The sequence below is a fragment of the Gracilinanus agilis genome, chromosome 2 (genome assembly GCF_016433145.1).
Source record: "Gracilinanus agilis isolate LMUSP501 chromosome 2, AgileGrace, whole genome shotgun sequence".
NCBI classification, from domain to species: domain Eukaryota; kingdom Metazoa; phylum Chordata; class Mammalia; order Didelphimorphia; family Didelphidae; genus Gracilinanus; species Gracilinanus agilis.
The window spans coordinates 682578703-682592909 of record NC_058131.1 but is presented as its reverse complement, the minus strand read 5'-3'; the positions used below and the strand labels follow the sequence as shown (position 1 = coordinate 682592909).

The following is a 14207-nucleotide window of genomic DNA, read 5'->3' as shown; positions in this document are numbered from 1 at the left end:
CCTTAAATTAAACCAAGTCTTCTTAAAGACCATTTGAAACTTGGCTTAAAGGGCTATATCTGTATTGCTCAAGAAATGAGGTTATTTTGAAATCTGTATTCATCAAATTGATAGCTTTTAAAAATTTACCATTATGATTGGTTGAAAGCAGGAACCCAGGAAGCTTACAACAGAAGACATATTCTGTGAGTAGCCAAGGCATTACTGAGTTCTTTTGAATTGTCAGGATTCTTAGTGACCTATTGAATTTTTTTCTTATATGCATTGTTATTGGAATTCTTGATTAATACTTACAAAATAATGTTGGTCACTGATATATTCCTAATCATTCATCATCAAAAATCTCTTAAAATTAAGTTTCAGGAGAATGATAAAAGACAAGACTTCATTTGCAAACATTTGCTTCACTCCTCTATTCTGTCCACACAGAGCTAGAAGGTAGAGGGGAGAAGTGATATGATAACAGATTTCAAATACATGGAAGAAAGAGTTGACTATCTCCACATTCAGACATGGGTCATTGATAAGTGTCCATGAAGCCAGGTGGCCCTGGTTGGAATTCATACCTTAGCCACACACTATGTGATCTGGATAAGTTACTTAACCTTTCAATATTCTAGGTAACTTTCTAAGACCAAACTGAAGAGCAGGTGCTGACTTGTATGAATAGAGGGAATTTCCTTATCTGGAAGTTCCCCAAGTGAATGAATTTGCAGGTTCAGCCTCTATTTCTGGATAGTTCTAGAAAATAGAAATAGGAACCATGAATGTAAGTTACAAAGAGGCAAATTTAGTCTTGATTATGGGGGAAAAGTCCTTAAGTCTGAATTATCCAGGGCTGAATGGGCTCGCTAAGGAGGCAATGAATTTTCCATTTATTGGAAGGTCCTCAGGCATAAGCTGAATGACAGCTTTCTGGAAATATTATATAAGGACATTTATGGGTTATGAAAGCAACTCTTCATTTTGAAATTCTGTGATTATGTTCACAAGTAGACCCCAGTTCCCTTAGATTTAATGTAGTCAATGTGACATGCCAATTTCTGCTTTTACATTGCATTCTAATTATGCTTTTGCTGCTTATTGGCTTTGCAACCTTATTCAAATCAATTCATTTCTCTAAGTTGAGGTTTCCATTTCTGAACCAAAATTATGATCTTTGAATCAAGAAAGAACAAAGTGACTTACTAAAATGAAATAAATCAAAGTGACTAAATGGATGATATGAATATGTAATGATACTTGCATTATTTTAAAAAATATTTCACTAAAAGTATTTTGAACATTCATTAGGTTTTCTCAATGAAAGTTTCAGGTTGATATTACAAGATAATTAGAAAGATATAATGGGAAAAGCACTGACCCTGTAGTCTGAGGAATTAGATTCAAATTCTACTTTTTTACACTGACCACTTGCTTGATGTTGGTCAATCACTTCACTCTTTGGACCTCAGTTTCCTGACTTGTAAAATGAGTGGATTGTATTAGCTGAACTCTAGGTTCCCTTCTTGTTCATGGCACTACCTTATGAAAATGACCTTTCCTTTCAGTCCCATGAATGTCATTCCATTTCATCCAATAGAACTTTGTAAAATTCTGTGTAGACAGTGTATTAGGTGCTAAAAAGGTGATATGGTCAATGCCTTTTCCTTAAGGAATTTAAAATTTAAGCAGGAGGTGTTTGAATAAATAATTTTACTTAGCCAGTACTGAGGAATTGAGAGGAGACTTCATGGAAGAATTGCTAACTGATTAGAAATTTAAAGGAAAAGAATGATTTCAGTACTCAGAGAATGGAGGAGTGGGGAATACTGGGGAACAGGTATTTCATGTCTTTAGGTAAATTCTCATCTTCATCCTATTTCTTATCAAGTATTAGAAAAATGAGAGAAAATAAATTAACTCATATAACACTTTTATCTTTGCAATGCAAATTGTAACTATGATCCCACCTGAAACATGCCTAGGAGTGGGAGAAAAGAGGATCTAATCTAATGATAGTGTAGATAGAATATATAAAGGGAAGTCCTGAGATATTTAGAGTAGGGCTGGATTCTGATGGGCCTTTAATGCCAAAGAGACAACTTTTTATTTTCTTTCAGTAAATTTTTATACATGCATTTTTAAGAATGTGTAGGGTTTGTGTTTCTATTACTTTATAATGTGAACTTTTTTTTTTTTTTTTTTTGGCTTTGGTTTGAGTGCTTCAAGGGCACTGAGGTGGCGCAGTGAAGAGAATTCCAGAGCTCGAGTCAGGAAGACTCATCATAAAGGGTTCAAATGTGACCTCAGACTTTTATTAGCTGTATAACCCTGGGAAAGTTCTTAAACTATGTTTGACTCAGTTTCCTCATCTGTACAATGAGCTGGGGAAGGAAATGGCAAACCACTTAGTATCTTTGTCAGGAAAACCCCAGATGGATTTTGAAGAGTCCAACACAACCGAGGAACAACTGAACAACAAGAAATACTTCAAAGGGCCTCCTTTAAAACTAAGAAGAAAGTTCCCTGCCCTTGGTAATAGGTAAATATCATTCAATTATACTCATTTGGAAATCAGGTTTAAAAAAATAGCCAAAGGTATAATAGAGATCAGCAGTGTTATGTGCAATCTTCTTTCTCTGATTTTTATGCAAATCTCATTCTATTTATTGCTTTCTAAATTCAGGAAAAAATGAAAAATTAACTAAAAAAATTAACTAAAGGGTCAAAGTGACCCTTTAGGATTCTGTTGAGGTAGAGTTTTATCAACAGGTAACCAACAAGCAGCTATGTAGGTGACCATGGAATTAGGAAGACCCAAGTTAAAATCTGGCATCAGAAACTTCCTCCAATTATGACCCTGGGCAAATCTGTTTTTCTCAGTTTCCATCTCTAAATAATTAGAATAACAATAGCATTTCTATCTAGGGTTGTGATGAGGATAAAAGGAAATATTTGTCAAATGCTTCACAAAACTAAAAGCTATCGTCATTTTGTAATTCATTATTCAATTTTGCACAACATTATTCAATTTTGCACAAACAAAATTTGATATTTTCTTGGCAAATATGCTGGAGTAGTTTGACATTTCTTTTCCTATCTCAGTTCATATATGATCAAACGGAGGCAAGCAGGATTAAGTGACTTGCCCAGAGTCACATAGATAGCAAACGCGAATTTCTGTTCATAGTTCTTCACCCATTCCAACTACTCTAGTCAATTCTTTAAATCTATTCATCACTTTCACTTCATATTCACAATGGATGATTTTAGGTCATAGTTATATGGTCTGGTGGTTTTTCCCTTTTTCTTCAATTTAAAACTGAATTTTGCAATATGAAGCTCATGATCTGAGCAACAGTCAGCTCCAGGACATGTTTTAGCTGATTGCATAGGGCTTCCCTACTTTTGGCTGCAAAGTGTATTATCAATTTGATTTCATTATTAATCACCTGGTGATGTCCATATGTAGAGCCATTTTCTTGGTTGTTGAAAAAGTTTGCTATGACTAGCTATGACTATCTTGACAAAACTCTATTAGTCTCTGCCCTGCTTTCATTTTGTATTATAAGGTCAGACTTGCCTGTTATTCCAATTTATTTGTTTTGAGAAGAGAACATATTTTTTATTTTTAATATATAACAATATATAATATGCCAATAATATAACAAACATGATTTGTTATGTACATGTTATATTTGTTACAATTATTCCAATTTCTTTTTATTTTCAACTTCAGCATTGCAGTCTCCCATGATGAATATGATATCTTTTTGTGTTATTTCTAGAAGATATTGGAAGTCTTCATGGAACTGAGCAGCTTTGTTGTCTTTGATATCAGTGACTGTAGCACAGACTTGTATTATTATGATACTCAGTGGTTTGTTTTGGATTTCAATAGATATAATTCTACCATTTTTGAGATTATACTCCTGCCCTGCTATTTTACTTAACCTTTTATTGACTGTGAGGGCTATTCCATTTCTTCTAAGGGATTTGCACCAACAGTAGTACATATAGTGACAATCTGAATGGAGTTCAACCATTTCTGTTCATTTAAATTCACTGACAACCAAGATGCCAGTGTTTAATTTTTCCATCTTCTGTTTGACCTCATCCAGTTTACTTACACTCTACCTTCATATGCAATATTGTTCTTTATAACATTTGAATTTCCTTTTATCAACAGCCCTAATCACAGCTGAGCTTCCTTTCATCTTTGTCCCAGTTACCTCATTAGTGCTGAAGCTACTTGTGGTTGTCCTCTGCTCTTCCCCAGCAATGTGTTGTTTACCTTCTGTCTTGAGGGGATCCTTCTTCTCAAAGCTTTTATCATGTTAATACTCTCCCTGGGTTTTCTTTGCTAAAATACTGGAGAGGTTTGCCATTTCTTTTTCCAAAGAATTTCCTTTTGTCATAACTCCCCACCAAAACCAGTGCATCTTGGGTGACTTTGTATTGTATAGCTTAGAGTTCCATTGAGCTATGTGAGCCCCTCTGCCATGACAAGGCAGGGGAGGAATCCAGAAAAAGAAGAAAGAGTAGCTGGATTTGATCTGAGAACACTAGCTGTAGTTAACTTTACCCTAAGGCTCTATCTTCTATTCTACTTAACAACAAATGGTCATTCAGCTTCCTTTGAAAATCCTAGAACATGGAAAAACTCACTCAGGTGTTCTTAAATTTGGGGTTCGAGAGCTTATTTTTGTTTTAAAATATTTTGATAACTCCATTTAAACAATTTTCTTTGTTATTCTGTGTATTTTAATATATGCATTTAAAATTATTTCAAAGAGATCCACAAACTTCATCAGATTGCAAAGGAAGCCCATGATTCAAAGAAGTGAACCCCCACAAAACTTGCTAATGCCGCCTATGACATTTTCCTTTATGGCAAACGAATAGTAGGCAGAATTGAAAAGAAGAAAAGAGAGAATGTGGGGGCATTAGATATTAATTTTAACCAACCCCAGTGTAAAGACCATCTTTTCTATATAAAGTTTTCTTGATTTGCTTCATGCTGGCTAATCTTGGAACAGTAAAATTAAAGTAAAAGTCAATTGAAACCAAATGGAGAAAGGTCATTTCATAAGAGCTTTTTTGTATTTCCAGTTACTAATTCATGGGAAACTTTATATTTCTCTGAGTACAGATGTTAGACTAGTTTTTTAAAGGTCCTTTTCTTTTGAAATTTAAGAAGAGGAATATACTTTTTGTTTTAAATTTCAATTGTTATGAGTATTGATCTGAAAACTGTATCTTTTTAAATTCCAACTTGGTTTTCCTCTCTAGGGTAAAGGCTTGTCCCTCTTCTATAGCTTTGACATATTGAACATTTGTTCAGCTGTTTGAAGACAGATATTGATGGCCTTTTACAAGGTAAAAACCCTGGATCATTTAGCCAATCCTCATTAAAAATTTTTTAACTACTCATTATCCTGAACTCCTTTCTCTGGACGAATTTCAAGTGGTTGATGTTGTCACTAAAATGTGTTTCTCAGGAATAAATGCAATATGTTAGATATTCAGAGTTCAATAGAATTTTTATTTCTTTTCTTTTATTAATGAATACTGAGGAAATATTCATGATTTTGGTTCTTATAACCTACTCTTGCCACTAATTGGTAAATCAATTCATTAAATTTTCTATTCTTCCCCAACATATGCACAAGTTAAATGTTGTATACACAAGAGTGTCCAAACCTTACTTCTGTAATTGATTTTAAAATTCACCATGTATTCTCTAAATGTAGCCTTATTAAATTTTACCTGTTTAACTCATATGATAAGATGAGAGATGGAGCCCTGTCCAAAATATGAATATATTATAATGGATACTGCCATGTCCAAAATGCATCATCAACCTCAGAGCAAAATTACACGTAGCTTGATTATAGCATAAATAGAAACTAAATAAATATCAGAAAAATTATTTAAAAATAATCCTTTATAATTTCTTGGCTGATGGCCAACATATCTGATTTCAATGATCTGAAGGTCAAATATCCCAGAGAGATATACCTAAGGACCCATAAAACGGAAATGTATAGTAAAATGGATTAGAAACCAGAATGCAACAATATGTTTTTTACAAGAGACACACTTGAAACAGAAAGATGCACATGTAATTTATTAAGTTTTAGCTGAATTTAAAAGCAATCATGATTGTAGACAAAGCAAAAGCAAAAATAGACTTCAAAATTAGGTAATCAGGGAAATGATATTTTGATAAAGGGCAACAGACAATAAATTAATATAAAAAATTTATATCGTTTCTCTGTAAAAGAAAATTTTTCTGAATTATATAGAGAGCCAAGTCAGATTTATAAAAATATAAAAGATTTCCCAATTATTAAATTGTCAAGTTACATGAACAGGCAGTTATAAAAAGAAGACTTGAAACAAATCCATTTTCATAGAATAAAATGCTCTAAATCAGTGGTTCCCAAACTTTTTTGGTGTACCGCCCACTTTCCAGAAAAAATATTACTTAACTCCCTGGAAATTAATTTATTAAAAATTTTAACAGCAATTGGTAGGAAAGATAAATGTACCTGAGGCCATCACCACTCTCCTGGATCACTGCAGCACCCACTTTGGGAATCACTGCTCTAAATCCTTGTTGATTGGCAAAAAGCAAATTGAAAGAGCTCTGAGGTGCCAAATCACACCCATTAGAAATGAAGCTTTGCTTTTAGTATTTTTTTTTCATTGTTGTCTTCTGAATTTGTCTTAGTTTTTCCTTCTTCTGTAGTAGTTTTTATAGTCAGATTCTTTTTTGTAGTTTCCTCATTTTTCCATCCTGTTTCTTTATTTTGAACTTCTTGGTAAAGTTGGATTCTTCTCATCTCTACATGGGGAGGTACTGTCCCAAGCTTTAGGCTTCTTTGCTGCTCTTTTCAGAGCTATGTTGTGGGTATGCAAGTTTTTGGTGCTCCCAAGGTCTTTAAATTTGGGGAGAGGCACCACCAGTGATCAATTGTCACTTTCTTTGACCTCTGATCTTTACCTGGGAAAGGCTTCTTCTTTCCTGCATCTACAAGTAGTAGAGCTCCATTTGACCCTGGAACTGTGACTGGGACCCTGCTTTTCTTTAGCTTCCTTTCTAATTCTACTGTTGCCTTGGAAATGCTCTCTTCTGATGGTCTAGTAGTGCTCTTCTCTGACCAGAAAATCACAAGACAGAACCCCATATTGGCAATAGAAATGCCAATTGAACTGGATCCAAAAGTCAGCAAAGGATCCCTTTAATCTCTTTTGATGAGTTGTATGACCTCCTTGTCACCTGAGAGTTCCTAGGAAGTAGTACATCCTCTATGAATGAGCACCCATCCCAATGTCACAGATGATGCTTGTTGATCTCCTAAATTGAATTAATCTGAGATGATGACCCTTTTTTGGCTCTTGTGCTCTAAAATTTAATTTTAATTACCTTAAAGTTGTTTGGAAAAGAAGGATACTGGGAGAGTTTAACTAGGTGACTACTTCTCCTCTGCCATCTTGGCTCTGCCCCTCCTTCCTAGATAGTCTATTTTATAAACCCTTACATTCTATCTAAGAATCTATACTAAATATTTGCTCCAAGGTAGAAGAGTAGTAAAGGCTAGACAATTGGGATTAAGTAACTTGTATAGGGACAGTGTAAGATTAAAGTTAATATTCAATAACTGCAGGTATTATATTTTTTAAGATTTATTAATAATCACTGAAAGTAGAAGAAAGAAAAGGACAAAAGTAAAAGCCTGAGTAAAGATAAGTTTTCCCAGCCCTGTTTGGAGGAAAAGAGAGAGGGGTTGGGGGTGGAAGGGTTGGTCACACAAACTTTATCTCCAAAACTTGAGGATGTAACATGAGAACAAAAGTGGGTTGCTGGGATTTATAGTCCTAAGGAAAAGATTCTAATTCCTTTTTATAGTCTTGATGGTGACTCTCAACATCAAAATCTCTCACCTCAACATCAAATAAAGTATGACAACTTTATAGGATAAGTATTCATTGAATATTTCCAAACAAGACATACTACTTCCAAAACAATAGCTTTGGATAATTGGGGCCTATATTGGGGTATTAAAAGTCACATCACTATTATTAACACATTATAATATGTATTTAGTCAGCTGGCTAGGAATGTATAAAACATAGAAAGATTAGTTTCATGAGAACAATATTATAATTGGATTTTCAATTAAGAAGGAAAATCCTCAAATAATAAAGGAAGGAAAGCAAGAGAGAGTGAGAGTGAATGAGCAAGAGATGGAGAGAAGAGATTACGCATAGAGCAGTATTTGCTGAGCACCTTCTACAGGTATAAGACATTGATAAAATGTCTTAAATGAGTACTGTCTTATAAGATTTAAGATTTAAGATATATAAGACATAATAGATTATGTAAATCCTTCTATGCTTCCCTGGAGCTCATAATATATATAGGAACCTAGAGCAAGTCATGACACACTTATTAACCTTTGTTTTCTGTTTTCGAACTCATGAAATGGGGAGCAGAGATGATAATGACCTACTTCCCAAGGTGATTAAGATAAAAATACTTAGAAATCTAAAAATAAAAGTGGGAAAGTCACTACATCATTTGGGAAGGAAGGGCATAACTTCTATAAGTTTTTCATTTCATGTACCATGTACCAAATTATGCCTCATCTATATGATATGTACCTACATGAATATGTGAATATAGATATATGCATAGACATATGCATATGTCATATATATAATACAACAGCAGTACACATGCTGGTCTGGAATGGGAAGATTAATAATGTGCAAGCAAATAATGGAGGACCAGGAGTATAACCATATATAGAAAAAACTGGTTCATATTGGATAGATGCCAGATCCTGACAAAAAGTATATTCACAGCAATAGAGTACAGTATAAGATCAAATCCATAATATTCATTAATTCTAGATTTGGTTTTAAGAAATCTGATCATAGTATGAGTTTCTAGGGAAGGTATAATGTTCTTTATTTTGTCTTCTTGTTATGAAAGTTAATTCATAATTTCAATGAATGACCTGAGTTTTAAAACAAACATGCACACTTAAATTTCTTCTCTTTTTCTAGATGTTCTTCCCCATCACATTCACACCATTTGGTTAAGCTTTGAAAGTGTGGCTCAAGAAGCTCAGAAAATCCTCCTTGCTCAATGGCCATTAGTAATCATTCTCAAGTGACAGAGTTTATCCTCCAAGGCTTCTCTGAACACCCCAGTCTCCGCATTCCATTATTTGGTTGTTTCCTCTCCTTGTATGTAGTGGCTCTCACAGGCAATATCCTGATCATTACAGCCATTGCATGGAACTCAAGCCTCCACAGCCCCATGTACTTTTTTTTGTTCAACTTGGCTACAATGGACATCATTTGCACCTCCTCGGTTCTACCCAAAGTGCTAGAGGGGCTGCTCTCAGAAGAGAATACCATCTCCTACTGGGGTTGCATTATCCAGCTCTATTTCCTGATTTGGTCTGCATCAGCAGAATTGCTTCTTTTCACTGTCATGGCTTATGATCGTTATGTGGCCATCTGCCACCCCCTGCATTATAGCACCAGGATGACCAAGATGCTCTGCAATGTGTTGGCAGCCAGTGTGTGGCTAATATGTGCCTTCAATTCCTCTGTACATACTGGTCTCATGACACAACTGTCCTTCTGTGGACCTAATGTGATTACTCATTTCTTCTGTGAGATCCCTCCTCTGTTGTTGCTCTCCTGTACTTCCACCTACATTAACAGGGTCATGACTGTCTTGGCAGATGCCTTCTATGGCTTCATAAATTTTGTTCTGACCTTGGTGTCCTATGGGTTCATTATCTCTAGCATCCTGAAAATCCAGACATCAGAAGGGAAGAAGAGAGCATTCTCGACTTGCTCCTCCCATCTCATTGTGGTGTCCATGTATTACACTGCTGTTTTCTATGCCTATATTAGTCCTGTTTATGGCTATAATCCAGAGAGAAGTAAACTAGCTGGTGTTCTCTACACCATGTTGAGCCCAACTTTGAATCCTCTGATCTATACTCTAAGGAACAAGGAGGTCAAAATGGCCCTCAGAAAACTCTTCCCATGCTTTAGAAATTAAGCTGGGATTTTCATGCTTCTTCATCTTGGTTAGATGTATGTTATAAGGCTGATTATGCATGTAGTAAAAAACTGTTTTAAATAATCTAAATTGGCAATATCTTTTGATGATTGCCATCGTCTTATATGTTTGGATCTGCAAGGCTTATACTTATGAAGTTGTTGATTTTCTTCTAAGTATTGTTCAAACCTGAACAAGTTGCTACCATTTCTATATTGTTTCCTGAGTTATACATCTATGACAGAAAATTCTCCCTTTTGAATCTTTTTAAATTAGAAAAAAATGTTGGTTTTGGAAACAATGGTATTGTAGGTGCCTGTGAATGTACATGCATGTGCCCTGATGTGCCTACATGTCAGGTTGTGTATAGAAATGTCAGTAAAACCAATAAAGTATAAATGTCCTTTCATGTTAAATATAGCTTTAATTCTCACCATTAAATATTATATAATATATCTTTCTCTGTCTCCCACTCCCTCTCTTTTTCTCTGTCTATCCATCTATCTATCTATCTATCTATCTATCTATCTATCTATCTATCTATCNCCATCCATCCATCTATCTATCTATCTATCTATCTATCTATCTATCTATCTATCTATCTATCTAATGTCTATCTAATACTTTATCCTAAAGGAAGTGCAACATTCTGGAGAGAGACTGGATTCAACTAAGGGTCAAAAAACATAGGCTTAATACCCAGCTCTTACACATAACAGACTCTGTTGCCATAGCAAGTCCCTTATCCTCTTAGTACTATAGGCAATCCTTTAAGAGTAAGTTTCAGAGCTGGTCCAGACCTTGGTCCTCATTGATAGATTCCTACACCAATGAAATCATAGATCAAATTCCAAATTCTCTTCTGAATATATACACACATATGTCTATACACACATGGAGATTTTTAAAATGATTCACGTAGCCCCCAGTAGTGAGGGTGAACCTGAGATTGCTACCAGCTTCATTGACCCTCCTGAAGCATTTCATCCTTTTCTCCACATCTCATTCTCCTCTCCCCTTCAGGACCCCAGAGTGTTTATCAGGACCCCTTAGGACCTGACAAATGGTGCCTGACTGTGGTAGCCCCACGGATGCATATGGATTACAGGAAAGGAGAATGTTTCCCCCCAGTGACAAGGGGCATTATTCATAGAGCAGGAAAGGCATACCAGATGAGTTGGACATCCCCCACCACAATGGCAAGGGAATTAAGTAAGAGGATAAGAAGGAATATCACGAGTAAGATAAGGGGCATACCAGTGTCTTTTGCCTACAGGTTTTCCATTAATAATAACCATAGAACATTTTTTAAAAGTCTTAATGACTTTCAAAAAACTTGCAAGGAGATATAGTTGAGCAAACCCCCCCCACACACACAGTTTCTCATAAGGAAAGTGCAGAAGAAAAATGTGTTTGTTTTAGGAAATCTATTAAAGCATGAAAAGTAACTTAGAACTAAGATTTCTCAAATGTCAGCTCAAATTCTTGCAAAAAGTTAACCCTTTTTCTAACTCTTGAAATGTAAAAAAACCCTTTTACAGATTATCCCAGACAATTCCTTCATTATTAATAAGTCTATTTTTTCCCACAGAATTCTTTAGTGATGCAGCTATAATTTGTAACAATTGATCATTATGCCAGGATGAAAAGAAGAATCTAGTTTATAAATTTATATTCTATATTGTCAGAGTATGCATGAAATACACGGCATATGTTGTCTGTGTTATCAGCTTATGTTCTATGTTCCGTGATATATCTATGTTGTCTATATGTTCTCTGTCTGTGATTACAATGGGAGATTTACATTTTGGGATAAATGAACTTCTCTCTGCCTTTTCTATTTGTTCTGGAAGAATGGGGGAAACAGACAGAGGCCATTTGAGAAATTCAAGAAATTAATTGGCTACATATAAAGAACAAATATATAAAATTGTTAGACATCTCTTCTCTCCTCTCCTTGCTGGCCATGAGGGAGAGAGGGTAGAAATGATACAGACAAGAAAGGGATAATTTGATCCGACAATTAAAAGATGCCAACAGAGAACAAAGGCAAAAATATTTGAACAGCATTTTTCTTCCCCCTTTTTTCAAGTAGAAAGGGAAGGAGAATGGATCAGAATGTTTATATATATATACATATACATACATACATACATATATATACACATACATACGTATATAAAACTTTAAAGATTTGCTAAGGATTTGAATAGGTACTAGGTACTGACAGTACAGTGTAATTTCATTGTGATATTTAGTCACCAGCTAAAAAATAGAATCTCAGCAAAAATTTAAGAATGTACAAAACCTTATAGTGAAAAAATTGTTTAAGACTTGCAATGTAAAATGATTACAGTTTTGGATGATTAAACTTACCAAAAATACATGTCAAACTGAATTTGAGAATTGCAAAAAATGAATATGAAGTATATAAGAATTTAATATTAACTTATTAAAATGTGATGTAATATGAAGATTTTATATGAAATAAATGTAAGTTTCACTCTCACTACTGGGGGCTATAAATTAATAAAATTTTAATTTCATATCTTTTATGTATATTTTAATTTAAAGATGCAAAAATTATAAGAATATGGAGCTTTTCAATAATTGTATATCAAAGATAAACTTTTAAAAGTATAAACTAAATTCTCTAACCTTTCAAAAGACACATAATTTTATCACTGTATTCCTTCCACTTATGGAGATCACATCTGTTGTAAGTCATGAATTGTTATGGAAACAGCTTCATATTAGGAGCCTTTGGAGTGGGAAGGGAGAAAGTTCTAGGGGGATCTTCCTATATTGCATGCATTTAAAAGGCTGAAAAATCTATGCCTTCCCTTTGTATTCCTATCCAGCTATCATTCACTATTAGATTGTTTCTTCTTTGAGAACAGAGTGTTTTGCAATTTCATAATTGTTTTTCCTGAGAATAGGCATAATCCTCTACACAATTTCAGTAACTCTAAGTTCTTTGATTTAATAGTTATGGTTCTTTACCCATTCACACAGATGGATTGCTCATCAAAGCTTCATCAAATTGTTTCATAACATTCTATTGCCAGCTAAAAATCATTATCATAAGTTGACTATATTTCTGGTATAACAATTTGACAATTTTAGCTGGGTAGTTCCTTAAATATCATGCACAGATTTGTCAGTGAGCCTACAGTTAAAATTTTTCAATATTGATAGGACCTACTAGATTTTATGCTCCACTGAGGTAATATTTGAGAACTCAGCATTGCTGCCATGACTGGGTGAGGTAACAAGATAAAACTGAAAGGGGACTTAATTCTAAGGCAACATTCCTTTATCGAATATTGCTTTTATTATCACAGTAGAGTAAATCATAGTATCTTAAATTCTTCTTGGAATCAGATATTAGTCCCAAGGTTACCTGTAACCCTGCCTTTAGCTCTAGGATTTTGACTGTTCTCAAGCTCTATGTGTCCAAAACAACTAAATATGGCTTTTTTTTGAGACAAAGGGATCTTAATATTTTTATTGGCATTGGTATCTTTTACCGTCATATAGGACTTAGGAACTTCCTCTTAGAATAATGTCTTAAAGTTCACAAAATAAAGTGTATAATATTATGAAGGAAAAAAATTAAATTGATTATAGTTTTAATAATATTTAAAGTAACAAGGTCATTTAATAATTTTTGACAAAATTATATCTGTTTATATATAGATGATATATTTAAAATAACAAGGTTGTTAACCATATTAAGAACTACTGCTTTTGGCTGTGATCTTCCTTTTAAAGATCCTAATTTTTAAAATTTATTTTTCAACTTTATTAACTGTAAAGATTATGTTGTTAACCTCCAGCTGAAAAAAAATAGCTATGTTTGATCATTAATATATTAGTGTATATGGCTTAACATTAGGAAAAATCAGATACATAACTGACCATATGAATAACAAAACTAACAGAAATCATATGGCTATCTCAATAGATGTGCTATAAAGTAGTGATCATCAAAACAATATGGTATTGGATAAGTGATAGAAGCATGGATCAATGTGGTAGATTTGGGATAAGTTACAGTAGCAAGCTAATGTTTGATAAACCCAAAGATTCCAGCTTTTGGGACAAGAACTCACTATTTGACAAAAACTGC

At 34.1% G+C, this 14207-nt stretch overlaps 1 protein-coding gene across 1 annotated transcript; it reads left to right on the top strand.

Moving 5' to 3' along the window:
* The first annotated feature begins 9142 nt into the window (after positions 1–9142).
* On the top strand, positions 9143–10075 carry LOC123236462 (olfactory receptor 13A1-like). The gene has a single exon (XM_044662859.1). It carries the CDS (start codon positions 9143–9145, stop codon positions 10073–10075), a length of 933 nt encoding a protein of 310 aa, XP_044518794.1.
* The last annotated feature ends 4132 nt before the right edge of the window (positions 10076–14207 follow it).